General features: G+C 37.8%; 3 protein-coding genes across 8 annotated transcripts; 2 read left to right on the top strand and 1 right to left on the bottom strand.

Moving 5' to 3' along the window:
* Window positions 1-342: 342 nt before the first annotated feature.
* Window positions 343-9,430, top strand: palmda (palmdelphin a). 3 transcript variants are annotated; one of them, XM_056744157.1, is made up of 9 exons: window positions 343-437; window positions 2,887-2,938; window positions 3,200-3,280; window positions 3,376-3,494; window positions 4,184-4,298; window positions 6,580-6,604; window positions 6,793-6,909; window positions 7,050-7,940; window positions 9,295-9,430. In XM_056744157.1, the coding sequence occupies exons 2-9, from the start codon at window positions 2,894-2,896 to the stop codon at window positions 9,333-9,335; spliced, it is 1,434 nt and encodes a 477-aa protein (XP_056600135.1). In that variant the 5' UTR covers window positions 343-437; window positions 2,887-2,893; the 3' UTR covers window positions 9,336-9,430. The 3 variants fall into 3 exon arrangements, with proteins under 3 accessions (XP_056600135.1, XP_056600133.1, XP_056600134.1); XM_056744155.1 differs by lacking the exon at window positions 9,295-9,430 and having other exon boundaries at window positions 7,050-8,001; XM_056744156.1 differs by lacking the exons at window positions 343-437; window positions 9,295-9,430 and having other exon boundaries at window positions 2,817-2,938; window positions 7,050-8,001.
* A 769-nt stretch (window positions 9,431-10,199) lies between these two features.
* si:ch211-153l6.6 (uncharacterized) lies at window positions 10,200-16,610 on the top strand. Of its 4 annotated transcripts, XM_056743592.1 has the most exons (5): window positions 10,211-10,249; window positions 11,181-11,223; window positions 12,712-14,719; window positions 14,806-14,894; window positions 15,397-16,610. In XM_056743592.1, the coding sequence occupies exons 2-5, from the start codon at window positions 11,188-11,190 to the stop codon at window positions 15,490-15,492; spliced, it is 2,229 nt and encodes a 742-aa protein (XP_056599570.1). In that variant the 5' UTR covers window positions 10,211-10,249; window positions 11,181-11,187; the 3' UTR covers window positions 15,493-16,610. The 4 variants fall into 4 exon arrangements, with proteins under 4 accessions (XP_056599572.1, XP_056599570.1, XP_056599569.1 ...); XM_056743594.1 differs by lacking the exon at window positions 11,181-11,223 and having other exon boundaries at window positions 10,200-10,249; XM_056743591.1 differs by lacking the exon at window positions 10,211-10,249 and having other exon boundaries at window positions 10,776-11,223; window positions 15,370-16,610.
* frrs1a (ferric-chelate reductase 1a) lies at window positions 16,484-24,618 on the bottom strand. The gene is made up of 16 exons (XM_056741450.1): window positions 24,359-24,618; window positions 23,169-23,384; window positions 22,910-23,049; window positions 22,670-22,764; window positions 22,407-22,557; window positions 22,129-22,311; window positions 21,775-21,873; window positions 21,392-21,539; window positions 19,714-19,827; window positions 18,657-18,772; window positions 18,425-18,511; window positions 18,082-18,179; window positions 17,922-17,980; window positions 17,665-17,808; window positions 17,201-17,259; window positions 16,484-16,768 (listed from the first exon to the last, which is right to left on the bottom strand). Exons 2-16 carry the CDS (start codon window positions 23,374-23,376, stop codon window positions 16,676-16,678), a joined length of 1,794 nt encoding a protein of 597 aa, XP_056597428.1. The 5' UTR covers window positions 23,377-23,384; window positions 24,359-24,618; the 3' UTR covers window positions 16,484-16,675.
* Between the last annotated feature and the right edge of the window lie 50 nt (window positions 24,619-24,668).

The following is a 24,668-nucleotide window of genomic DNA, read 5'->3' as shown; positions in this document are numbered from 1 at the left end:
TATGATAATTATGTCTGTAAAAGCTTTTAAAACATTTTAAAATAAACTCTTTTTATGTCGTTTTTTCATATTCTCCATGAATGTTCCAGAACTTGTATGCAGCCAAGCTGAAAACACACGAGCACACACACTGACACGAGCACGCATGCCTTGACTGGTACCCTATAAGCCTATAAGGGCATGTGTCATATCTGTGCGTTTGCAACTGTTGTCATTTATTTCAAATATTCACAGCTTGATGAAACTGTAGCGACCGAACAACTCAATATCTGACACTTGTTGCCGCTCGAGGAAGCTCCCTGGCATTTCATTGGTTGAGCGGAGACCTGTCAATCATGCCTATAGCACCTGCGCGCGCCGTTATCATAAAGTAGCGCCGTCTTGGAGATCGTCTGCGCCTGAACCCTTTAGGATATCCGTTATTGTTTACCACACCGGTAAGTTTGTTCTCTTTATTTTACTAATCTTGTTGAGGATACAAAAACATAATTGTATGCTCAATGTGATCCTTTTATAAAGTATTTTAACTCGGGGTTTTTGGATGATCTGGCAATTGTTCTTACTGTAATGCTACAAACGTGTAGATGTTGGAATTCCTTGTATAGATTGAACACAACGGCACTTTGTAATCTTGTGAGATAGACTACCTAAATTACACTTTTTTGACAAGTCCGATGTCTAGTCTTTTACATTTTAACCTTTATAATTTTATAATAAAAAAAGCAAATTCGCCCACAGTGCTTCCAAAAAGTTTTTGGTGTAGATCTTCTATGTATCTATTGATTTGATTTAAATGCATGTATGCGCAACGAGATGTTTGTCCAGGCGGGATATTGTTATGGGAGCAGATGCCGCACGAGATTTACATCTTAACTCATTGGTGATCAGATTAAAGGAGATTAGAATGAAACTTCCTCTCAACCAAAACTGACAGGGAAATTGACCATGTTCAGGAATGATCTGCAAAATTTTGCTTGAAAAAAATGTATGACAAAAGAATCGTTGGTTTTGAATCGGAGCTGTTTACTTATGGACAATTTAAAATCATATTTAATTGAAGTTTACATTTAGGCATAATTCATAAGCAACCAATTTGTGCCTTTTTGCACACAAATGTAAACATTTTGCATGGATTATTTTGAGTTTCTCACCACATTGTTAGAAATACTTGGATTTGTGCATGGTGTTTTTACATACATTTACATTTAGTCATTTAGCAGACGCTTTTATCCAATTGGGTCAAACATTAGGACCTCAAAAAGCAAAATAGCAATAAAAACATGTCTCACAAAGCCTACTGTACAGAGCTAAGTTTAGTTTATCAAGCTTAAATATTAATATTAGCTTTTATATTTTTTTATATATTATAGAAAAGATATAGAAATCAGAAATGATCAGTCAAGTGCAGACGGATGAGATGTGTTTTTAGCCGATTCTTAAAGAACATTTGTTATCATTTTGACAGCATGCCCACTTCCACTCATTCGAAATGTGGTAGTGTTGTCGCTTTATAGTGACAGGTGGCACAAAAAAAGGTTTGCCAGTTACTCTCGGACTCATCAGGCAGTTTACCTTTAGGTGGCCTTGCTATTTTAAGGTTGTGCCTGAGTCTAGTGGAATTCTAGAGTATAAGTATAAGTATAAGTATAATTTATCTAGAGTTACTCATCCCGTTGGGCTGCACAAACTCATTTAACAGAGATATAAAAAGAGACAAAATGGGACAAACCTAACCCATTGTTGGTTCATTGTTAATTTAAACCAACGATTAGGTTTGTCCCATTTTAACCAAATGCTGGGTTAAAAATAAAGCAGTGTTCAGAGTTTTTAAAAAAGCTATTAGAAATCAAATAACTTTTTTTATCCGAAAACATTTAATCATGAAATATTAACTTTAATTACACTACATCTTATAATCATTTTCCTTATAGAACTAAGCAGGTGGTAGATTATCATAAATTATCATAAAGTTAGCATTTTTTCTATTACAAATACATGTTTCAGAATTGCATTTCAAAGTAAAAGTTTAACATGAATGTCAGGCTTTCCTATTCTTTAGTTAAGTCCAGGGCAGTGATATGTGCAGCAGATGAGCAGAGTGTAGTTGAGTCAGCACTGGATACTCTGTACTGTATGTATGAAGCATGGACAGAGACAGGAAGTCTGGAGTCAGTGTCATATTTCCTGGAAAAAGGAGCAGCATGTGTCTTAGAACCCAAACTTAAACTGTGCTGTCACTATTACAGTATAATGGTCAGTTTTAAATCGTTACCTTGTGGGTAACTTTAGTGGTTATCAAAAATGTATTTTTAATATTAAGTGTGTTTATCTAAAAATAATTATAGATATACAGTAGATACAGATATAGATAAAGTAAATTAAAATCCCTCAAAGATTTGACCTTGTGCTATCAGATGCTATGATTCTGGTTATTTGATTTTAAAATAACAGCAAACAGTAACACTTGCCCTATTATAACACATATTTAATTGGTTGAATGAAGCTTGATGCTACTCCGAGGGGGAAGGTTATTCCTCCAGGCCTTTCTTGGATGTCTAAGAAACCCACCAGTGTCACCGGATGTCACCAACCCAGACACAAGACATCAACCGCGTCCTGTCAAGCAGATTATTTCTGGTGCATCAGAGACTATTTTACAACTGCTGCTATTCATAGGATGGCAATGATCCTTAGAAAGCTAAAAGTGTGGTGATGATGAATGGATAATATGCTACAGTAAATTTTAGCGTTGCCATTTCCCCCAAAAGAATTTTGTGACATGTTTGTTGTATCTCACAGGTAGCAAATTATGGCTGTTTTTATCTCCACCAATGTGGGTGGCAGGGGCTTCTTGTAGTTGTTTAAGTTTCTTTTTTTATTCTGTAGAAGCAGGATGGAGGAGGCAGAATTGTTAAAGGAGCGTCTTCAAGCCATAACAGTAAGACAGACTTACACTGCCTATATCTGAATATTTAGATTTGATTATTCAATATATTTACATAATGATATTCTGTATAAATGACTGTGTGTTTTGTTTCTCTCATTAATATTACAAAATCATTTATTTGTTAAATGGATGTGTAATGATGAGTATGATAATGTACAGTCAGGCAGTCATTATCACAATACAAAACTCAAATGAACAGAACATTAGCATATGTTTAGTCTTAAGTGTACTATTTTAATGATTTGTCCACAGAATAAGAGAAAAATCCAGGAGGAAATTGGCCAGAAACGACTTGAGATTGACAGAGAGAAACTTAAGCTTCAGCATGTCAAAGTATGATTAAGTATATTTCCACTTTTTATTTGTAAATCTGATTACATCAGCATTACTATGAGTTGGATGTGAATATCTTTCTATGTCTTTTACAGAAAAGGTCCATGAGAGATCTGTGGCTCTTGGATGGGGTGAACAGTAATAATACACAGGAAACACAGAAAGCTCTTGATGATGCACAACAAACCAAAGTCCTTAAGAGAAACATACATAGGTGAGATGTTTTGGTACATTTTAAAAGCTTCATTAATGTTGTACTATTTTACTTTTTGTCCATTTGAGTTTTTCCATTATCATGGTAGATCAAGTATTATGAGCTTTTAAATCCCATAAGAGTTCAATCCCATTAAACTTCATATTGTTAATTTAGACCTTTTTTAACTAATGTCATTTGCCCTGTGGCGCCCTTATGACATCTTCAACCAATAAAACTGCAGATGAGGCAAGAAGGGTGCAATGCTTTGTAACTGGCTAGCCTTGTGGTTTCAATGAGGTCAGAGAGGAATTCTAAAAAAGGATGTCCTTGAATGGCTGCTATGTGCACAGGTCACACCCAGGCAAAAATATTTCCACACATGAAATACATTTTCATCATATATTTGATACAGTATTGCTGCTGTAGCATACTGGGTGTAGCAAGTCTGGTAGTAGTGAGAGATTTGCTTGCACATTCAGGGTTTGTGTCATGTAAAAGAGTTTAAAGAGAGTGACAGCTGCTTTGTCAGAGATGGCACACTTGTATAAAACTGACCTGTAAAGAAAGGCCAGTCTCAATGTGTGTGTGTGTGTGTGTTTATGTGTGTGCCAGGGGAAACTCCTCTGGGTGTATCCGACCATACATAAAAGTGGCAGATTTAGGGAGTCACTTTTTAACCATATTTTATCACATTCTCTGTCCTGTAGAATAGAGAAGGAGATTGAAGCATTGGAAAGAGAAGAAATTAATATATCAACGAACGAGGGGCTGATTCTAAAGAGGCTAAAAGCCATTGAAAAGTCTGCAGAGGAAATAATCAAGGTACTGTGCTTAAGAGAAGATACAATTATTTTATTATATGTTCTCAAAGTTATGTACAAAAAATTATTACACAACTGGTCAAGTCAAGTCGTGACATTCTGAAATTTCATTTTCTGATTTTAACTACTGATAAAACAGGCTCATCCAGGTACTGCGAGTCATCTTTATCTGTGCACTTAAATACAAATACAAATATTTTAAAGTCCCCCCGTGGTGAAAATCAAGTTTTAATGTTAAAATTATCATTTTAGTTTCCCCATAAAACTGAAGTTTACCAAAGACAGTTTAAAAATGCCGTTTGAAACAGTTAATTTGCAGATTTATGAATTTCCGTATACTGAATGAAACAAAGGTGTCATTTTATGTCATGAAGCAACTTTTATGACTGACTATGACTTTTTTATATAGCCTACAAATGCTTTTTTAATGATTAAAGATGAGTATTAAGATATACAATTATGGAATGCAGTGGGACATATTAATATGCATAAATAATAACATATATAAGATTTAGTGGTGGGCATAGATTAATTTTTTTAATCTAGATTAATCTAGATTAATTCCAAAATTAATCTAGATTAATCTAGATTAAAATGGCTCATTTGAATTCTGCCGAAGGCATTCAGAATATGTGTGCTACCCAAATAATGACTAAAAGTAAGTCTTTGAGAACGGGTTTCTCAAGCCAGGTGGCGCATTAGACCAGGGGCTCATCTCCTGTTTCCAAAATGCATCACAAACTGCTTGAGAAAGCTGTTCTACTATGATAATTGGTGATGAAAATTAAATTATGTTCAATAAGATGAACTTGTGTTTACTTCCGCATTAGCTAAGAGATGATTTGCGTTTAGGTGGTACTTGAGACTGGAAGAGCTCCTACAGTACATCTACATTTAGTCATTTAGCAGACGCTTTTATCTAAAGCGACTTACAAAGAGTTAGGGAGCAACAAGCGATATGTCATACAGGAGCCATAATACATTAGATCTCAATACAAAGTTACTGGTTTCAACTAAAGCTAGACCACTACCTGTTGAGAGAAAGTGTTTTTTTAAACCAATTCCACATTGCACAAGGTGCAAACAACCTTAGTCTTGTCGATGTTTCTATTGGGAAGCTTCTTAAAAATTAATATTCCCTGAAGCAAACCCGGCGGCTTCATAGCTGCATCCATGTTAGCACGTCACGTTTGATGCGGTAATTTCACAGTAACGTTATGTTGTGTTCAGACCAAACGCGAATGGCGCCTCAAGCGCGAGTGATTTATATGTTAATGCAAAGAGCCAATAGACCTACTTGCTGCGCGAATCGCGCGAATGAAGCCCTGGTTATGAGATGATGAGGCGGCTTCTGCTTCCGCGAATGACGCGAATCACGCGAGTTGAAAAATCTCGTTCTCGCCCCGTACAGTGCAGTTAAACTGGTATACATCCGCGCTAAAATATCAAGGTGAAAGTCATCAGAGCTTGCGTAGTATAGACCCAGCTCCCAACCCAACTTTGAGAATAGATTAACGGCGACATTTTTTTTATCGCGCGATAAGAGTCTCACTGCGTTAACGGCGTTAACGCCGTTAACGGCCCACCACTAATAAGATTATATGTACAAACTATTAGTGCATGTTCAACTTTGTGACTTGGCTGAAAGCTGTTAGCCGCTTTTGTTCTCACTGAAGGTTTATATTTGTTACAGATGAGCTAATAAAATAATTCAAATCAATTTGTTTAAATGAACAGTTCACCCAAAAATGAAAAGTCTGTAAAGAATTACTCACTCTCTAGTTCCATACCTGCATCTATTTCTTTGTCCGGTTGAACACAAGGAAAGATATTTGGAAAAATATTAGCAACTGACCCCTCTTGGGCATTACTGACTTCCATAGTTGGACAAATAAAAACGGTTGTCAATGGTGCCCCAGAACTTTTTCCTATATTCCTCAAAATATTTGTTTTGTGTGTTAAACAGACCGATTCTACTATGGTAGTCAAAAATGTCAGTTTCTAAAATTATTTCAAACATCTTTCTCTGTTTTCATTAGAACAAAGAACTGTTTACAGGTTTGAGGGTGAGTAAAATCATCATGACAAAAAAATCGTTTTTGGGTGAACTGGCCCTTTAAATATTTCAAATTGTTTACAATTATTTACTCATGTTTCAAGTAGCTTTGTAATAAGTGGGATAATGTTTATTCAGCTGGTTTAAAAACCATCTGGCTGTACATGATCCCTTACATATCACAGATCGGAATGACAAACTTTAGGACATGTTTCTGTCTTCACAGGCAGTGAATGCAGAATTCATATCAGGTAAAACAAAATCTATATCACAGTCATAATAACCAGTGTATTTTTGAGGTAAAGGGGTCAATTGAGCAGTTAAATTAACCTTGGTCTGTTGAGCTTTATGTAAAAACAGTTTTAAAGTGGTCTGTTTAGTTTATTAGTGATATGATAAATTGTGAAATGCACTGTCATTAATAACCTATTTTTTGTAGAGCCAATCCATATTGATTCGACATTTCCAAATATACTAAAGCCCAAAACACCATTATCAAATCAGAAGAAGAAACTAGACCTGCATGCAGAAGCCAAAACGGACCAAGCCAAACCTGGTAAACTGAAACATATTTATATATATACATTATATTTACAAATATACATTATGACAGAAGACGCTCCATTTAATTTTACACACTATTCTGAACATATTAGACATTCCATTCCATGTGTCCATTCCATTTGTCCTTTGCAGCTTTGTTAGCCATGGAAATTAATGTTCAGAAGGACCTGCGCACGGGTGAGACCCAAGTCATATCCACTTCCACCATTTCTCCACAAGAGCTTCAGCAGAGGGGCATCAAGGTCTATGACGATGGCCGGAAAACCGTCTATGCCCTGCGCACAGACGGCAGCCAGCCTGGTGCAAACGGAGTGGACGAACTCAGTCCTGTGGAGGTGGAGGAACTCATCAGACAGGCCTCTGAAAAAAAGAAGAGGTCCAATCGAGTGGAGGCGGAAGCGTCACATCCCTACAGCCTTTCCCACGAACTACAGTCATCCCCTTGTCAGCCACATAGAGAGAGCCACCAATCCAATGGATGTCAGGATCCTTACAGTGTAGACCTGTCTGCGTGGCCTGAGCTCATGTACAGCGACAGCGTACATTACCCAGAGGACCATAGAGTTCCTCTCTTGCCCATGCCCAATTACAATGAAAGATCAGAAGAGTATTTTCACAACAGCTACAGTCATGAGTTAGGCCTAAATAGAAAGGAAACACATGCATTTGGACAGCATAGCGACCCGAGAGAGAACCAAAGAGGAAACCTGAATTCTGACATCAAAAACCACAGGCCCGACTCAGCATGCTCTGAGGACTCCAAGCTCAGCATCCTGAACGCCCTGCCATCGGATGAACCCATCACTATGATCTTCATGGGTTACCAGAATGCAGAGGAGGACAGCCAGGACTATGAAGGCTCCGTCCGGGCAGAGCTGGTGATTATTGGAGAAGGTGAAGATGACACAAGCAAGGGTTTTCACACCAATCAGAACACCAACGTCAACAATGCCTGCACCTACCGGGCTGTAGGACAGGGGGACGGTTGGAAGGGAGATGGCACAGAGAACCCGTCAGCTACAGGTACCAGAAAGTTCAGAAAGGTCAATGGGACACAGAAGCACTGCTGTGTGCTTATGTAGCATGTGGCACATCCGCTCTGTCACTAACACTTTATGGTGCAGCTTCTCATCTTAAAGGCTTCCATCACTCTGCATGTAATTCTTTTTTCAGTTCGTCAGTGTCTTAACTAACATTGTTACTATCTGCTTCTACTACTGCTCATTTTTCAGTGTGTCGTAGTAACAGGTTTGCTCTTTTACAAACCTATCAAGCAGCCTGTGTTGGCGGTATTTGAGGATACGCTTTATTATGGCCAAATTCAAATAGATTTTCAATAAAGGAGGCCATGTGATCTTATAATGCATTTCAGTGGGCTCACTGAAAAAAAACAAGATATTGGAATAAACAAGAAAAATATGATTTTATTGAATTTAATGCTGAAAAATATTTATAAAAAGAATGTATAGTCTGTGTGCTTACCAGGTTTGGAACAGAGCTGTCATCTTCTCTGTATCGCTTTAGAGCTTTATCTCCCTCCAGTGGTGGAAGGGTGGAAATTCACAGCTCTTGCAAAAGTTGCAATCACTCTACGTTATAGATTCACCTGCCAAAACTTGATATTTCTTTATTTTACATATGTTAATTTCCGCTCTGTTCTTTTGCCTCTTGTAGTGATTGGCATGACAGCATGCCATCTGCCATGACATATAAACTGTCATCTTGCTTTCATGGTTAATTGTTATTTTCTGTCATACTCTTCTTTTCTTATGCTTCTGTGCTGCTTTGACTTTGTGAGTGTGGTTTGGAAATGAGAAAAGTGACGACAATTCATTTATATGTAATAAACCTGATCTCGAACGAGTCTTGTTTTTAATATGATAGATGTAATATTGTTATAAATAAATAGGATAATAAATGTATATTATTTATATTTTAATACAGATAAACATACAGAAAGACAGATAAATCTCTAGAAAACATGCACATGCTCAAGCAGTACACAGAGAGAGAGAGATCTCGATGGTGGGCAGATCATTTAATGCGCATGTCTTCCAACCTTAAGAAGCTTTTATAAGGGCACGGTGTGGTTCAAATACTCTTACATAATCAATCTTGTGGATTAAATAAATGGGGATAGTTTGTATTTTAGGACAAATATCTTATGGTTGTAAGATTACCATTTTTCTAAAAGTGCCCATGCACAGAAAGATGAGCCAGTCCTCACAGTAGAGATGTATCTGTCGGAATTGCCATGGGCAGTGATAATGGACCAGATGTGCATCAGAATGTCTGTATTGTTATCCATTGACTTTTGTTTGTTTGGGAGGATAGAACTGAACTAAATCAATTGGATGTTCTCTTATCCTCTCTACAGCACTACACGTAAGGATGAAGAAACTGGGCCAAACTGTATAGTATCCAACATGCACAATCGCTGGAACTCACACTCTGGAAACTCTAGGAATCTTGTATGATTTAACCTAAATTAACATATTAGCAAAGATAATTCAGGATACAGACATGCAGAGCAAAACATATTTGTAATGAAATTGTTCACAGCAAAATCGATTTTACTGTGTTCACTTGTGTGCTATAGCAAAATAATGTTTGAAATACAAAGAATAATTGTTCACAAATGTATGATACATGATTGGGCTATTTGTGATTGTAAGATATATAAGAAATTTTAGACATATATCACAATCACAGATGTTCAAAAGACACTAACTTAAAGTGAAAATGACATTGGCTTTGTACATGGTTTAAACGTGTATTTGGTCTTCTTTGTGAGCTCTTATGTTCTGTTTTCTTGTGTCTTCTGTTTATTTGGCTCAAATAGTTCTTTATTAACAAAAATATAAGGCACCAAGAATATTTGACAAACATATTTGTTGGTGATCAAACACCTTAAAACATTGCTTTTGGTCATGCTGTATGGGAAAGTAAGAACATAATAGCAGTAAGCAAATAATAAATATTAAACTACTAAATCTGATCCTTTTATTGCACCGTGTCTCTATACGTTTACAGCAACCTGTGTGATAACATGGCTCCTGGTGTGAGGTTTTTTTATCAGACCAGCGAGGCAGTTGTGTGCAAGTGAATTTTTTGATATATTCCCTTTTCCTTGCGTATTTCAGAGAGTAAGCTTGTCATGCCAGTCAGTGGAATTACTTTGCTGCCATTGGTAGAGTCCCACGCATTCAATCAGAACTGTAGCTCCTGGCATACACGTTCACACGCACACACACTAACACACACATACATGCACTCACAAGAAGGAAGGAGACCTCCACTGCTAAGCCAAACTCAAAGCTCCATCACTGAGTGTAAGTATGTTTTGAGCTTTTCCATGATTGATTATGAAATAGACATTTTAACAAAGGGCAAATGTAAACATTAAAAGTTAAAGAGTTAAAGTGATCAGTTAGATGGTGTTTGATCATGCTGTTTTTCATGTGTGTGGGATGGCAGCTATAAAAATGCAGAGCTTGAGCCAGTATACAAGCAACAGTCTCTTTAAATTATACATTTCAAGCTCTTATGAACTGTATATTCAGGAATGCATGCCTCAATAAATAAAACAAATAACAATATGCTATTTTACCAGAGAGATGCATGTAAACATTTGGATGTGGCAGACACAGAATGAGGTCCTAGTTTTCTGGATTATTCCTAAAACTTCACAGTTGATGGAATTGGTTAAGAGGTTCACGGGTTATGAGTTTTGTGCACAGAAACAGGTATTTTAAATGGAAATAGTAGTTTTTATTAACTTCAATGTAGTGGTGTGTCAACCCTAAAATCTGGTGGTTTGCTGCTGTTTTGTCCATAAGCCACCACAGAGTTTAAACTAAACCCTCAGAGGATTTAAAAGTAAAGAAGAGATTTCTTCTTTACATTTGTCCTTAAAAGAGCATCAATTAGCCCTAGAAATAAAAAAATGACACGACCTCGGTTAGAATACGGACTGCATGGTTGAAATTGCGTAGGCAAAAGCACGCGCTCAATAGTTGCCTCACAAAGTGTGGGCGCCAGAGGGAAAGAGAGTCTGCGGCTCAGTGTTGGCGGGGCCGCTTCTGCCAATATCTTCTCCATCTGCTCTGTTTCACATTTGACAATCGCTGACGGATCGAACAGGAATTTGTCGCGAACTCCATCCCCACTCGACTTCAACCATATGAATTACTCGCGACGCGTCGCTATTTGGTTACTCGCGTTATCTGTCCAACTTATTCAGGCATGTGTGCATTGCGGTAGGTTGGAGATGATATCCGTTTGGCTCCTCTTTTTAAAGCTGCTGGTAGGTATCCAAATTTTGAAGCTTGTGCATCTGTTGCATCCCTTTCTGCATGCGCAAAGCACGAAGAAGTAATGCTGCAGAAATTCAGTGTGATGCATTTGTGCTTCAGTCGCGGCTGGCTGAGTGTACAGCGTATGCAAAATGATGCTGCAATGTACCCATCCGAATTTTCCTTCATATGTCATTCATTTGCATCCTTAACATTGCACAGACATGGTACATAATTACACAGATTAAATGAATTACTCAGAACAACTAATAATGTAACATTTAAGCTGCATCGTCCAGTTTTGTATCCAAACAGATTATTTTGAATTATATTATATTAAAATTGTGTTATTACAGTCTGGATTAACGCTGCGCCATTTGCCAACGAGAACTTTGACTTAATGCTACAGTCTCGGTTATTGGATAATGGTTGATGACGTCACTGTTGCACCTCTGACAAGGTGGATGTGGTGTTCAGACATCATGTAGGCTATTTTCCAAATCAGAGGGGGTAGCTTTAGGGTGAATGGACATCAGCTGCAGACATGTCTAAAAGGACAGCCTGTCCATTCGATGTGAACAATAGATTTGTTTGATTCTCTCTTACTTATACACTCTGGCTGATAGCCATAATAAACCTCCACAGCATTGGAGCCTATGAAGCATTTACGTTTCTTATGTAGAGCAGCTCACATTTTACAATAAATAAGACAGGCCGTTTTAGGAAATACATGTTGCCAGGCAACCACCTTAAACCCTCGAAATGATATCTTGCCAATAAATTATGATTACTATGTCAGTGTCATATAAACTGGCATTATGCTCATCCATATAAATTCCACTGAGTTTTAGGAGTGATAGTTAGATAGAGTTTGATAGAGTAAAGGGAATGACCAACTAAAAATGGATCATGAGGAGACTGGAATTTAGTCAGCCTAGATATAAAAGCATGTGGAGAGAACAATTCATTGTACACAATTTTGTAGCTAGTTTTTGATTTTATAAGTGCATGCATTCATATTTTTAGCGTTTAAAAATAAAAGTAAAAATGCGTTTATTACGACTATAAATAGTCCTTCATAACCTTCTCATTGTTTTAAAGATTTTATAAAATGGAACTTGTTCGACATAGGATTTCAAATTAGGAATACTTCATTTTCTGAAAGCTCCAAGCACAAAATGCGGATTTTCAGCATTCTTTCATAATGCTCTGTTAGAAATCACATCTCATGGTGAGTTGGTTTCAAAGACGTCCACCCACCTCTCACGTCTCACGGAATGAATGCTTGAATAGCTTGATTAAATAAAGTGGCAGTACAATTTTTGTTGGAAACTGTTCCTGCTCCTACATACTTAAGCTTGATTTCAAATTTATGAAATGCATCTGAACCATTTAAAACAGCACTGAGTCACTGAGGTCTATTATATTACATGCTTCCAGTTTCTCGGTGTTGGGTTACTTTGTTTCTAAAACGCTCTTTTTTTAACTAACTTTTATAGAGAGCAACAGCTGGTGTGAGACAGTCAAATGGAAATGAACTAAATGAAGGCCAAAGCAGCTCTGTAAATCAGCAACAACAAGAGCAGGAATACCTCTCTGAAGCGGTAACCATGGAGACCAGCCAGCTTTCAGAAATGGCTGATATAACAGACTGTAAAATGGATCCCGGGTGTACAGACGACCAGAAAAGCCGGTTAAGTGAGCAGGAGGAAGAGAAAGAATGTTTTGAAACATATTTCTCAGAGGACCTGGAGACCACAAAGAGCAACTCGGAAGAAGAAATGGACGGGCAAGAAAGCAAAGGCATAGATGAATGTGAGGGCTCAGGTGAATCTGATGAGAGCATAGACTCACAAGAAGGCATTTCGGTCAAGGTCAAAGAAGAAGAGCAGTCAGATTGTAGAGAATCATTGGCCTCTGAGATTTACGAAAGCTCTCATCTAAATGACCAACCGGAGAAAGAAACAGACGTTAACATTAGTAAGAATGTGCAGGAGGAACAACACAGTGAACCCCAGGAAGAGGTGGATGTACATGAATCAGTGTTGGAGGAGCAAATGAACGAGCTTACGATTTCTGAAGTCCCAGATGAATCATGTCAGGATACAGAACGGGATGACCTCAGCGATTGTGTGCATGTTGAGATGGCTATTATTTCATCAGACAGCGATCTGGAGGAATCCTGTAGATCCCCAGCTCCATCAACTGTTGACAAAGAAGAAACTGAAGAAAATTGCGATCTGTTGGGAGTAGCTGAACCCGATTTATACCCAGAAGACCAAGCGAGACAGGAGGACGATGCAGTGACCGAAAGCACTGCTGAAAGTGAAGAAACAGTCATGGACATAACCATCAGTGAAAGTGATATTTTAGAGCAACCCGACTATCCCACCGAATGCGAGCTTCAAGATATTTCGTTAAATTCCTCTGCCCATCACTGCAGTCTGACCAAGATTCCAGAGGATGAAGGAGAGCTTGAAAAGAGCTCAATGCACAACCTCCAGCGCCTGTCTTGTTCAACGTCAGAACTAGACAAAAAGTTGCCACAAGACTTCTGCGTGGTTCAGGAAATAAAAAGCGAGAACGTCAGCACGGAGCATTTGGATTTCAGGGTGGCTCGCAGGCAATGGCAAAAGATAGAGGAGCAAACCAAGGGTCAGGTGCACCGGCCAATGGTGAGACACGGGTCTTGCCAGAGTGGTCACAGCTTCATGTACACACCCGTGCGCAACATCGACCGCCCAAGAAAAGACCACGACACGGACAGTCTTGGCCTGGGTGATTACCAGTACACTCAGTTTAGCCCCTGTTCTGAGGACTCTGGTTTGGACGACACAAGCTATAGGTCCCCTTACGATGAGCCGGAGAACCCAGTGGAGAGGGAGATCCGTGAAGCGCTGGAGAGAGAAGAGAATTTCAGACACGAGAGAGCAAAGGCAAATGCCTCTGCCGGCACCAGACCTGGCGGTCTTCCGCACAGCAGATCAGAACCTGGAGAAAGAGGAAGGATGTTCAACACACCAGAGGACAGATGCAGGTCCCAGAGATCTTCTAGTGCGACAACTCATTCGTCTGTAAGAAGTCCCACATACCACGAAATGACAGCCAATAACGTCATAATACTCGAGCCGGATTCCTATCCCACAAGCTCACGGAATAGAGGGAAGGGTGGTCTGCTCTCTCCAGGGACGAGCGGTTTCCAAGAATGGCCTTCAGACACAAACAACGTCATTATTCTGGAGACGTCGAATCTCATCATCCGAAGTGCCTCAGAATTCTGTCTGAGCACTGCGTGCCAGGAGACACAAGAAAGCACGTTCAATAATAATCCCTTCTTTAAACTCCGCTCCCATAGCACGCAGTCTCTGGTGGACCAGGAGATCAAGATAGTTAAAGAAAGAGAAGAGGAGCTTAAGAGGCAGAGGGCACAACTGAATGCAAAGGAAAGATATGACACGGTCCTTGTGTCCCCCAGCCAGCTGCAGAACTTCACATATGAGAGACCAGGTAATATTTTCAATGATGTAGAAATAATAAAGTCATTGTTTTATTACAGTAGTAAATGATAAAGTTCTTTGATGGACACTTCACAGGAGAGGCACATGTGAAATCTAAGTCATCCCCCTCATCCCCATCAAAGACAAGCAAAATGGACCGGTCCACTTTGTCATGTGACAACAAGGTACATTACTTTATCCATTACATCCAAATAGTGGTCAAAGGAAAAGTTCACCCAAAAATGACAATTCTGTCATCATTAACTCATCCTCAAGTTGTACCAAATCTTTATAAATGTCTTTGTTCTGATGAACACAGAGAAAGATATTTGTGAGAAACAGTTCTTTGCTACTACTGACTACCATAGTAGGCAAAATTGCTTTGTTCTGTTGAACACAAAATAAGATATTTTGAAGAATGTAGGAAAGCAAACAGTACTGGGACCCTTTTGACTACCATTGTCAGTTTTCCTACTATGGTAGTGAGTTTTAACATGTTAAATTTTTTCTGTTTGTTTGTGTTTTTATGTATATTAATTTGATCATTTTTACATTTAATGTAAATTTCATTCCAATGCATCTTTCTTTTGTTCATTCAAATGTCTTTGGCAACTCATTGTTCTGTGCTCATTTCACCTTGAAACTGGAAACTGCATGCAGTTTTACAGGTGAAACTTTCTCCTTCAGCTCCCTGAGTCACCTTTCCTTCGAGTGAGACGGAAAAGTGCACTGGTCCAGAGGTGGGAAGCAGGTATCTTTGCCAATCATCAGCAACAAGACTGAATGATTTGACTTAATGAAGTACATTAGCAAAAATTAAGACTCCATAACAGTGTAAGCACATAGAGGTATAGAAAGTCCAACATTTAGTACTACAATGAACCTGAAATCTATTAGCATGTGATAGAGGGAATGCATGTGTCGGAGCATGACCTCTTGGCTGGCAATACATGCAGCAAAATGACTGCTTATGATATCAGGAAACGCAATTCTGTGCAACATTTCAGTATCCAGGATCACCTTTTTCCTCTGTTAGTCGCAGTGAAGCCGCAAGCATAAGCAGCAGTAACCGTCGAGTCCAGCTGCTTGTAATTTCAGCAATAATTGCGTGTTTTAGTCCCGGTTTCTGTGTTCCTCCTATTCTCCTCAGCCATTTTACCGCGTGTTTTACCACTCAGGAGAACGTGTCTCAGTGCTCAAGGGGGGCTTGTCCCGGCGTGTTCACGTGGAAAAGTGACGTTGACGCATACCCTCTATTACAAATATTCAAAAATTTAGCCAATGCAAAGCTAACCTTTTTACAATTTAGATGTGAATAGTATTTTCGTTCTGAATGTTATCCTGGATATACTTTTATATTATTGCACATGAAGCACAATTTATTAGAAAATTGCACTATGTACAAAAGAGCCAAACATTGAGAACATTATTCCTATACATGCATTAAAAAGATTATGGACCAATAATTTCTTGATCGTTATAATATTTTCATCTCTTTAACTATAAAAGAATTAACTATAAAAAGAAATACCATCTTTGATTTCATCTGATCAAAAGTGCGATTTTAGACAGGCAATAGAATTGTACAGAATGTTTAACATAATAGAGTTTGGATGTAATGTAATTATTGGAGTATATTTTGGATGTAGCTCCCAGAAGTGTTACAAGATGAGTAGCTGGTTTCATAATTATTGTGAGCCTATAATCTTTTTTTGTTGTTGCTTTGACTGCCTGCTAAAAATGTGAACATTTATTCATATGTGAAAATACTTAATTTAACATGTTTGAATTTCACTTTATAATATTCGTGTTGCATCACATATGTTTTTTTTTTTTGCAGTATGCCAATGCAAAATAGAGTTATAACATTTAAATAAAACATTAAATTGAAATTCAAGACATTTTCTCCTGCTGTTTAAATGACTCCAGGCATCCCACTTTCTGTCCTGAAAAGTTGCCATATGATTCATATGCGATTTATGGCATTGAGCAGTGAGACACAGAATACTGAGTTTCCCAGCACAAAAAGAGCCAGTACAGCAACTCTAAACTTGGTATCCTGTCAAAGTAAGGAGAAGGGATTTCATTGAGATACTGTATGATAATAATTATGTTCATGAGTTAAAATGAACACTTCCCAAATACCAAAACAAGTAAGATTTAGCTTTTCTGAGTATTTAAAACAGATGTGAGCTAATGAAATGAAGTGCAATAATGTATGTCTACATACAGTACACATCTTATTCTCTCCAAGCTAAGCAAAAGGCTTATACAGTAACTGTTTACAGATAAACCCACAGTACAGTAAATATTTATGACGAATGTTATTTATAGTAGCCTACCTGTAAATGTTACTAAATGTAACTTCACCTGATATTGACATGTTAATTTGGACCCTGATGAGGGGCTTTACATTTTAAATTAAAATATAAAAATCAGATGGTTTTGAGCCCATCGTGAGTAATACTGTATGTCTCAAGATTGATCTTACCCAGCTTGCACTTCCTGAAATATCTGAGAAAACTGGAGTCTCATCTTCATCTTTACTCCCTGCAGAGACAACGAAATTAGTAAACAGATCATTTTCGCAAACATGATTTTCCTCATTTTAGTCTCAGTTGGAAAAATCTTGCAATTGATGTCTGTTTCATGGGCAGAGACATTGATAAGACTGTGTATTGTCAGTAAAAATTTATGGATGTTCATTTACTGTAAAATAAGACTATTGGTCATAAAGTTAAATATATGTTTACATTTATGCATTTATCAGACGCTTTTATCCATTGCAATGTCCTATACATTTTTATACATAGGTTTTTGCAATCCCATGGGATCGAACCCACGACCTTGCATTGTTGACGCAATGCTCTTACCACTGAGCTACAGGAAAGTATATGTCCAACATGTACACAGACATTTTCCGAAGGCTTTTCAGTCAGACAATGAGCTACACACCTTTTTTAACTACACCACGCTTATGAAGTTGTAACACTAGCTTTAATACAATGTTCCAAACAACAAAACCAGACAACACTCCCGTGGTCCATGGATAAGGGAGCAAGAGAGACTGCTGTCGTATTCCAGAAAGCATAGACGCTCCTGGAATAGAAGGAAGTCATTTTACATTGTTTATGTTTGACAGTGAAATTACTACTAAGAAAGCTTTCATTTAAAAAAAAGGACAGCAATATTGCAAAAAGAGCCACATCTACCTGCAATAATTTCAGCTGCATTTCCCACACCCCAGTGAAACCAAATAAATATCCACCTCCTGAGAAAATGAAATGATTATACTGGGATATATTTTGTTTTAAATGTTATATTTTCAGATACAGTATGTCTTCACAGTGAAATGAATGTGATTTGCAATACCTCGAGGAGTCTGGGGGTGGTCTGAAAGCAGCCATTATAGGCTGACAAAAAGCAAGAATCATGACAGTGCAGCCTAGGTATGGATGAGCACCTGCTCTCTGCACAGAAACAATAAATACACACATTAAAAATAATATAATTTACAATAAAAGAAACAAAACCACTCTGGCTTTGATCTTGAAAGAAATACCGCACCCTATTGACAGAAAGTGTGGTACTGATTTCAAGATATTTTTAAATTATATAGATTATATTATTATAATAAATGTATTATTATGAATTGCATTTTAATTCCAAAATTCTTGTCTGGACAATATTGCCATAGAGCACAGCATTTACTCACTGAGCTCCATTTTTGTCTGTAGACAAAAGGGAAGATGAAGCCCACAGCTGTGAGTAACACTGTAAGAGACATCAATCCACGGTGCACCTGTAAATACAGAGCATTTTTACAACCCAAAACCAAAACAAAATATAGAGATAAAAAAAGAAAACATGTCACATATGTGATTCAAGGTTTTTTTTTTATATTTTATTGCAAGTGAAGCAAAAATGTGCATTGCAAAAATACCTACCTGAAACCATATCTTTTGTCCAAATAATGTTGTTTCTTGCCAATCAGGTTTAAAATAGCCAGCCATTAATGACCCGGTGCTTCCTGCTAGCATCCAGCCAATCAGCATTAGGGATCCTACATTCCCAGAGACAGTTAAATTTACATTTAGTCATTTAGCAGACGCCTTTATCCAAAGCGACTTACAGGAACAATGGAAGAAGCAATTGGGTCAACAAAAGGACAACAAAGAGACAACAAAAAGCAATAAAAACATATCTCACAAAGCCTACAACAGTGTACATAGCTAAGAGGAGTGACGTTTGTCTCTTCGGTTCATTGAAGACCACTCTTGCCACTGCATTCTGGATCATCTGTAGAGGTTTTGTAGTGCAAGCAGGAAGTCCAGCTAGTAGCGCATGGCAATAGTCCAGTCTGGACAGAACAAGAGCCTGGACCAGGACCTGCGTAGCATCCTCGGATAAGAAAGGTCTAATCTTCCTGATATTGTAGAGGATGAATCTACAGGACCGAGTGGATCTGGCAACCAGATCTGTGAAGTTTAGCTCATCAACGATCACCACTCCCAGGTTTCTGGCCGTTCTGAAAGATGTGATGGTTGATGAGCCCAGTTGAATGGAGAAGTTGTGATGGATCTTAGGGTCGGACAGGATTACAAGCAGTTCTGTTTTTGCAAGGTACAGTTGCAGGTGATGGTCCTTCATCCAGAGGGAAATGTCACTCTGGATGTCACTCTAACAGTTGATGTTAACATCATTAACATATCTCATTTTTAAAAGTATTTTTTTTGCCTTTTTGGGACAGAATAGTGTGTAAGGAGAAGACAGAGGAATGGCAAAGGACCTTGAGTCGGGAATAAGTTGCTATATTCACAGTGCCGCCACATCAGATCACTGCCCTATAGGCCATCAGCTCTAACATGTTTGAAAAAGTTTTTTACATTACATTTATTTTTTACTCTTAAAATCAAATATATTTAACAAATTACATTTTTAGTTACTTGTTCTTTAACCACTAACCTAATAACAACATTAAACATAATACATAATAATACTTACCATGAGATTTCATGAGCAGTGAGGATCGAGAGCCTGTCAGTATGTTGGGAGGTCCAGTAATGAGCTGACGATGAGTTGATGTCATTGGCTGTCGCTTGTGTCTGTGGATCATACCTGAAGATCAACATGACAACAAAACCGATCAGAAAGCATAAAATCATGCATATTAACATCATTTCTCAAATCAAGACAGGACAAGAAACACCTAGCCCCTAGTATTTGTACAAAATACATACAGAATATATGTATTTTGCAGTCGCTTTTAAAGCAATTTTACAGTAAGGGCTATCACAATCGGATGCCGATTATCTATTAAATAAGAGTGATTATGGCTTTGACAAATATAATGTTTCATAACATTTAATTTATTAAATTCAGAAAATATATCTGTAATAAACTAATAACATTCACATTCAAAACAAAGTTAAACTAAGATCTGATGATGGTGTCATCTTGCTGTCTAGATGCAGGAAGTCCGGAATAACTTCCCAGTGAAATTTTCATGGAATATTGCAGCGTTCATGTGATTTCATGTGAAAATGTTAAAATCTGAAAATGCATCCATGACTATCCATCTCAAACGCTGTAAATTAGACGGCTTGGGTGGAGCATCTGTTAACTCCTCCCCTTCAACTGTCAGTCTGCTGCCAGTTCCATCTCAAAATGCAAAGCCTGTTTTTATACATCCAATTTATTTGCAGTGAAAAACAAGCCACGGCCATTATTTTTCTCATTTGAAATTCTGTTTCAACTTCCATTTCACAGGGAATTTAATCAAACTTATCGACGCAAAAAAATACAAAGCTGGTGCAACTCAAATGATGGAGAAATGTCCAGATCAAGGCTGGTGGATGTAGAATGCTCCAGACACAGTAGATCATTCTCGTTTACAAGGATTTACAATAATTATGGTTATCTGAAAAAGAAAATTGCTACTTTTGCCGTGTAATTTCCTACTTACTGTGCATTTAAGGATTACTTTTTGGTTCTAAACACATGACATTCATGAAAGCTCACAAAACCTGACAACCAAGTATTACTAGTATCAGTGTTTAAGAAAACGTACTTGTGCTTGTTTCCTTGTAAAAAAATCAGGAAGCTTGTGCACTCAGTGACCCATTCCTGCTGTCGTAAAATAAACGACAGGAAAGGAATACAGATTGCCAAGGTAATCACAGACACTTGTAAGGTCAGAATTACGGATCTGTGAAATCGCACAATCGGTAGCAAAGAGGTTGTAAACAAAGTTGCTCGCTGCAAATCGAATGTATGGCATAATCATTTGCCAAAGAAAGGCAAGTTTCAAGAATCAAGGACACAGTCCTTGCAGAAAATATGACACTGTATGATTACAACCGGAAAGACAACTGACAATTCATGCTGTAAATCAGTAAAACAGTTAAAAGGAAAGAGTCAAACTTCATTCTACACGCATAAAACACATAAGTACTTAAAGGGGTAGTAAATGCAAAAATGAAATAAAAGTTTGAATTGGAAAAGGATGCAATTAAAGAGGATGGTGACTCATGTTGTAACACTTTGCCTTTTGTACGCTATGGAAAGAAGAAAGTCATGAGGGCTTGAAACAACATAAGGTTGAGTAAATGATCACAAAATTGTCATTTTGGGTGAGATACTGGATACTGTCAGATATCATTGATGCAACAGAAAACCTCACCATTATCTGCAGTGCCATGTGCAAGGAACAGATAATAACTGTGATTTAGACTGAAGCGATCCAGGTCCTGAGGAGTGTAAATGGCCCTGGAGAACCGGCACTGAATCACCCCGTTAGAAACTCTCCAGCCTACATCAGTCAGCACAGACTGCAGGAGGAAGTGAGAAAAGCATAACTGACATAAATGACATTACATAAAACTGATGGGCCTTCATTGAGGGCCATGATGTCATCCTGATTATAAACTAAACACTTTCATGTTTTTATGGTCTTAAATTGATGTTGTGACATATTGGCATTCTCTTTCAACATGACTGCCAATATGTCACTAAAACTGCCAAAATGTACAAAATCAGCACGACAATCCTAAAGTGATGTCTCACCTTGGATGCCACCTCTGGATAGCTTCTGCCTGTTGTGTATGCTGCATCCACGCTAACATGACCTCCATCATTTGTGCACAAGTATACATCATCATCTCCCTAGCGCAGATCAAAATATTGTTGGTGACACGAATCTGATCCATCTGTCCGTTCATAATGTATAGAGTACAAGTATAGGTTTTAAAGGTATACTTCACCCTAAAAGTATAGATGTATGTGATCATTAACTTTCCCTCATGTCATACAAAACCTACTGAAATAAATTACAAATCATACCGTTTTGAATGACATATTTTAAGATGAACTATACCTTTAAATCTGAAATACGTTTAGCACAACATTTGTCATGCTCACCATCCATTCATCTTTGGACAGAGCAAAGGACACATATCCCTCTGCTGGGCCACTGAGCTCAAACAGAACCGCCTGACTCACAGTTGAATAAGAAAGGAAGAAGCAGCTTGTATCCACAGATGGGTTACATCCTACGGGATCAACGAGACATGATTTCCACCTCCCACATCCCTCCGAGGTAAACTGTAAGAGAAGTTCAAGATAAATGATCATTTCTATAGCAACATCTAGCAGATTATGTGGTGAAACTTAAGGACCAGATAGGTTTTGGCACTTACTGGTTTAGGAAGTAAAGAGGTGGTTATTGCTGAGTTTGTAAACACGTCAGTGGTGGTAGATTGTGGTGGGGCCTGAGTCACTCCTTTTTCAGATATGACTGGACCAGGAAGTTTAACCCAGAAAGTCTTGTAGTGGGAAACCACGGTGGCACTAAATAAAAAATAAAAAAACTGATAAACACTTATTAATAAGAGCCAATATGAATCTAGAGAGCACATTAGGGAGACGGTTATTGAGACAGGGTCAGAGCAGGCACACTTACAAAAACTGAACAGTGGGAGGAGCTTCGGGCGGTGCATTCCAGATCACCTGAATTTCTGTCTCTTGAGCATCACTTGTATGACTAACAGCAGAACCCTTTCAAATACATCAAATGTACACATTGTATGGCAATGCATTGAAACAATTTTCTAGGTGAGATACATGTAAATATAACTCACGGCTTGTTGTGATAATACTGTATATTGAAGGGTCTTAACAAATATCTTGCATAACAGTGTACCTCTATGTTGTTGCATGTCAAAAGCTGAGAAATCTTGGGATCAACCAATGTAAATGAGCCAACAGCTGATCCGCCAGGGCTTGAGGCACCTCTGGCCTGCATCAGAAAGCCCTGAAAGTGCTTGTCTCCAGAAAGAGTGACTATGGAAAGGTTTTGCAGTAATTTATTCAGTCAAGGAAACATTGTTTAGACTTTAATTCAATACAAATATATTGAAAACAACAATAATCGTTAACTGAGTTATAGTGGTCTGCTGTACCTTTGATCTGATCTCCTGGGCTGAATTGACTGACACTAGCAGTCAGTGTGTATGGACTCGTAGTGGTGTTAGGATGGTTGTGATGCTCCGGCAACATGCTCTCACAAGCTTTCTCCACTTTTCCATTTTTATATCCACTGACAGATAAACATAAAGCTGCAAGGACTGCAAGAGCAGTTTGTAGATTGCATATATCCAGTGCCATCATCCCCGAGACTAGGATATCAAATTATAGCCATTATTCCTGATGGGATACATGTACACCTTTTCTCATTAATAATCAATTACATTCATTTGCATTTGTATTTCAGCTAAAAAACACTCAGTATACAAATATTTAAAAGATTTATTATTGTCTGGATGAAGTCTTCAGATTTTTGGACCTATGATCTTTGCATAAAAAAATATGTTCTCTATAGACAACATCTCTGATGTTGCAGATTTTCCAAAACTGCTGAGCACACAGATTTATGGAAGCCCGTTTCCGCCAGGGTTGGGATTTTTTTTTGAATTAGTAATAATGACTTCGTATCTCATAATACTGAGAAACTAAGTCGAAATTTCGATTTCGAAATTCATAATAATGACTTAGTATCTCAGAATAATTAGTAAGGTATCAAAACATAATGAGTAACAAAGTCGAAATTTCCTCTTAGTAAGTCATAATGATGACTTAGTATCTCATAATAATGACTTATTCATTACAGAGATACCAACTAATTATTATGACTTACTAAGTCGAAATTTCGATTTAGTTTCTCATTATTTTGAGATACTAAGTCATTATTATGACTTAATAAGTCGAAATTTTGACTTAGTTTCTCATTATTATGAGATACTAAGTTATTATAATGAGATACTAAGTCATTATTATGAAAAAATTCCCAACCCTGGCGGAAACGGGCTTCCATATAGACTCAATTCAATAAGCAAATAAGCATTATCGTATCCAAATGATCATAACATTCAAAAACATATATTTTGTTCCTATTGTTTTTATAGTAAATTTTTCCATTTAATTGTATTACATTTATGCATTCGGCAGACGCTTTAACCAAACAAGCATTGCACTATACATTTGTTTCTGACCCTGTGATCGAATTGAATACTTTACAATCAAATCGTGAAGTGAAAATAAACCATTGCTAATTCATACATTTTAGAGCTTGAAAAGTAAACGCTGCTCTTACCTCGTCATACACCTGTGTGCTCAGACAGGTAGTCTACTAACTTCCCCAATAGTTTCCTTATGGTTTCATCACGATATGAATATTTAGAATGGGCGGATCGTGTCGCGTTTCTTTCCCGCCACACGATGGCGACAAAATCCGCACGACCGCTGCAGATTGTTTGTTTGCTTACCCCGTCATTTGTTAATTCAAGCATTTATAAATACATTTCGTTTATATAACACGTGCAAATACATGACTATCATACTAATGTGCACCATATATAGCCTATGTCGTGTCCTGCATTGAAACATTTGATCGTGTGTGTATA

Source organism: Triplophysa dalaica, chromosome 3 (assembly GCF_015846415.1).
Source record: "Triplophysa dalaica isolate WHDGS20190420 chromosome 3, ASM1584641v1, whole genome shotgun sequence".
NCBI classification, from domain to species: Eukaryota; Metazoa; Chordata; class Actinopteri; order Cypriniformes; family Nemacheilidae; genus Triplophysa; species Triplophysa dalaica.
This window is presented reverse-complemented; position numbering and strand designations above follow the sequence as displayed.

Bases quoted from the DNA above. Each gene is read 5' to 3' on its own strand.
- palmda (XM_056744155.1), top strand. From the start codon at position 2,894: ATGGAGGAGGCAGAATTGTTAAAGGAGCGTCTTCAAGCCATAACA. The intron at 4,299-6,579 runs GTACTGTGCTTA...CTGTCTTCACAG, and splicing joins CTGCAGAGGAAATAATCAAG to GCAGTGAATGCAGAATTCAT. The intron at 6,605-6,792 runs GTAAAACAAAAT...TATTTTTTGTAG, and splicing joins GAATGCAGAATTCATATCAG to AGCCAATCCATATTGATTCG.
- si:ch211-153l6.6 (XM_056743590.1), top strand. From the start codon at position 11,101: ATGAATTACTCGCGACGCGTCGCTATTTGGTTACTCGCGTTATCTGTC. The intron at 11,224-12,711 runs GTAGGTATCCAA...TAACTTTTATAG, and splicing joins TCCTCTTTTTAAAGCTGCTG to AGAGCAACAGCTGGTGTGAG. The intron at 14,895-15,396 runs GTACATTACTTT...TTTCTCCTTCAG, and splicing joins CTTTGTCATGTGACAACAAG to CTCCCTGAGTCACCTTTCCT.
- frrs1a (XM_056741450.1), bottom strand. From the start codon at position 23,376: ATGATGGCACTGGATATATGCAATCTACAAACTGCTCTTGCAGTCCTT. The intron at 18,773-19,713 runs GTAAGTATTATT...CTGGGAATGTAG, and splicing joins ACTGCTCATGAAATCTCATG to GATCCCTAATGCTGATTGGC. The intron at 16,769-17,200 runs GTAAGATCAATC...TTACTTTGACAG, and splicing joins TTTCAGGAAGTGCAAGCTGG to GATACCAAGTTTAGAGTTGC.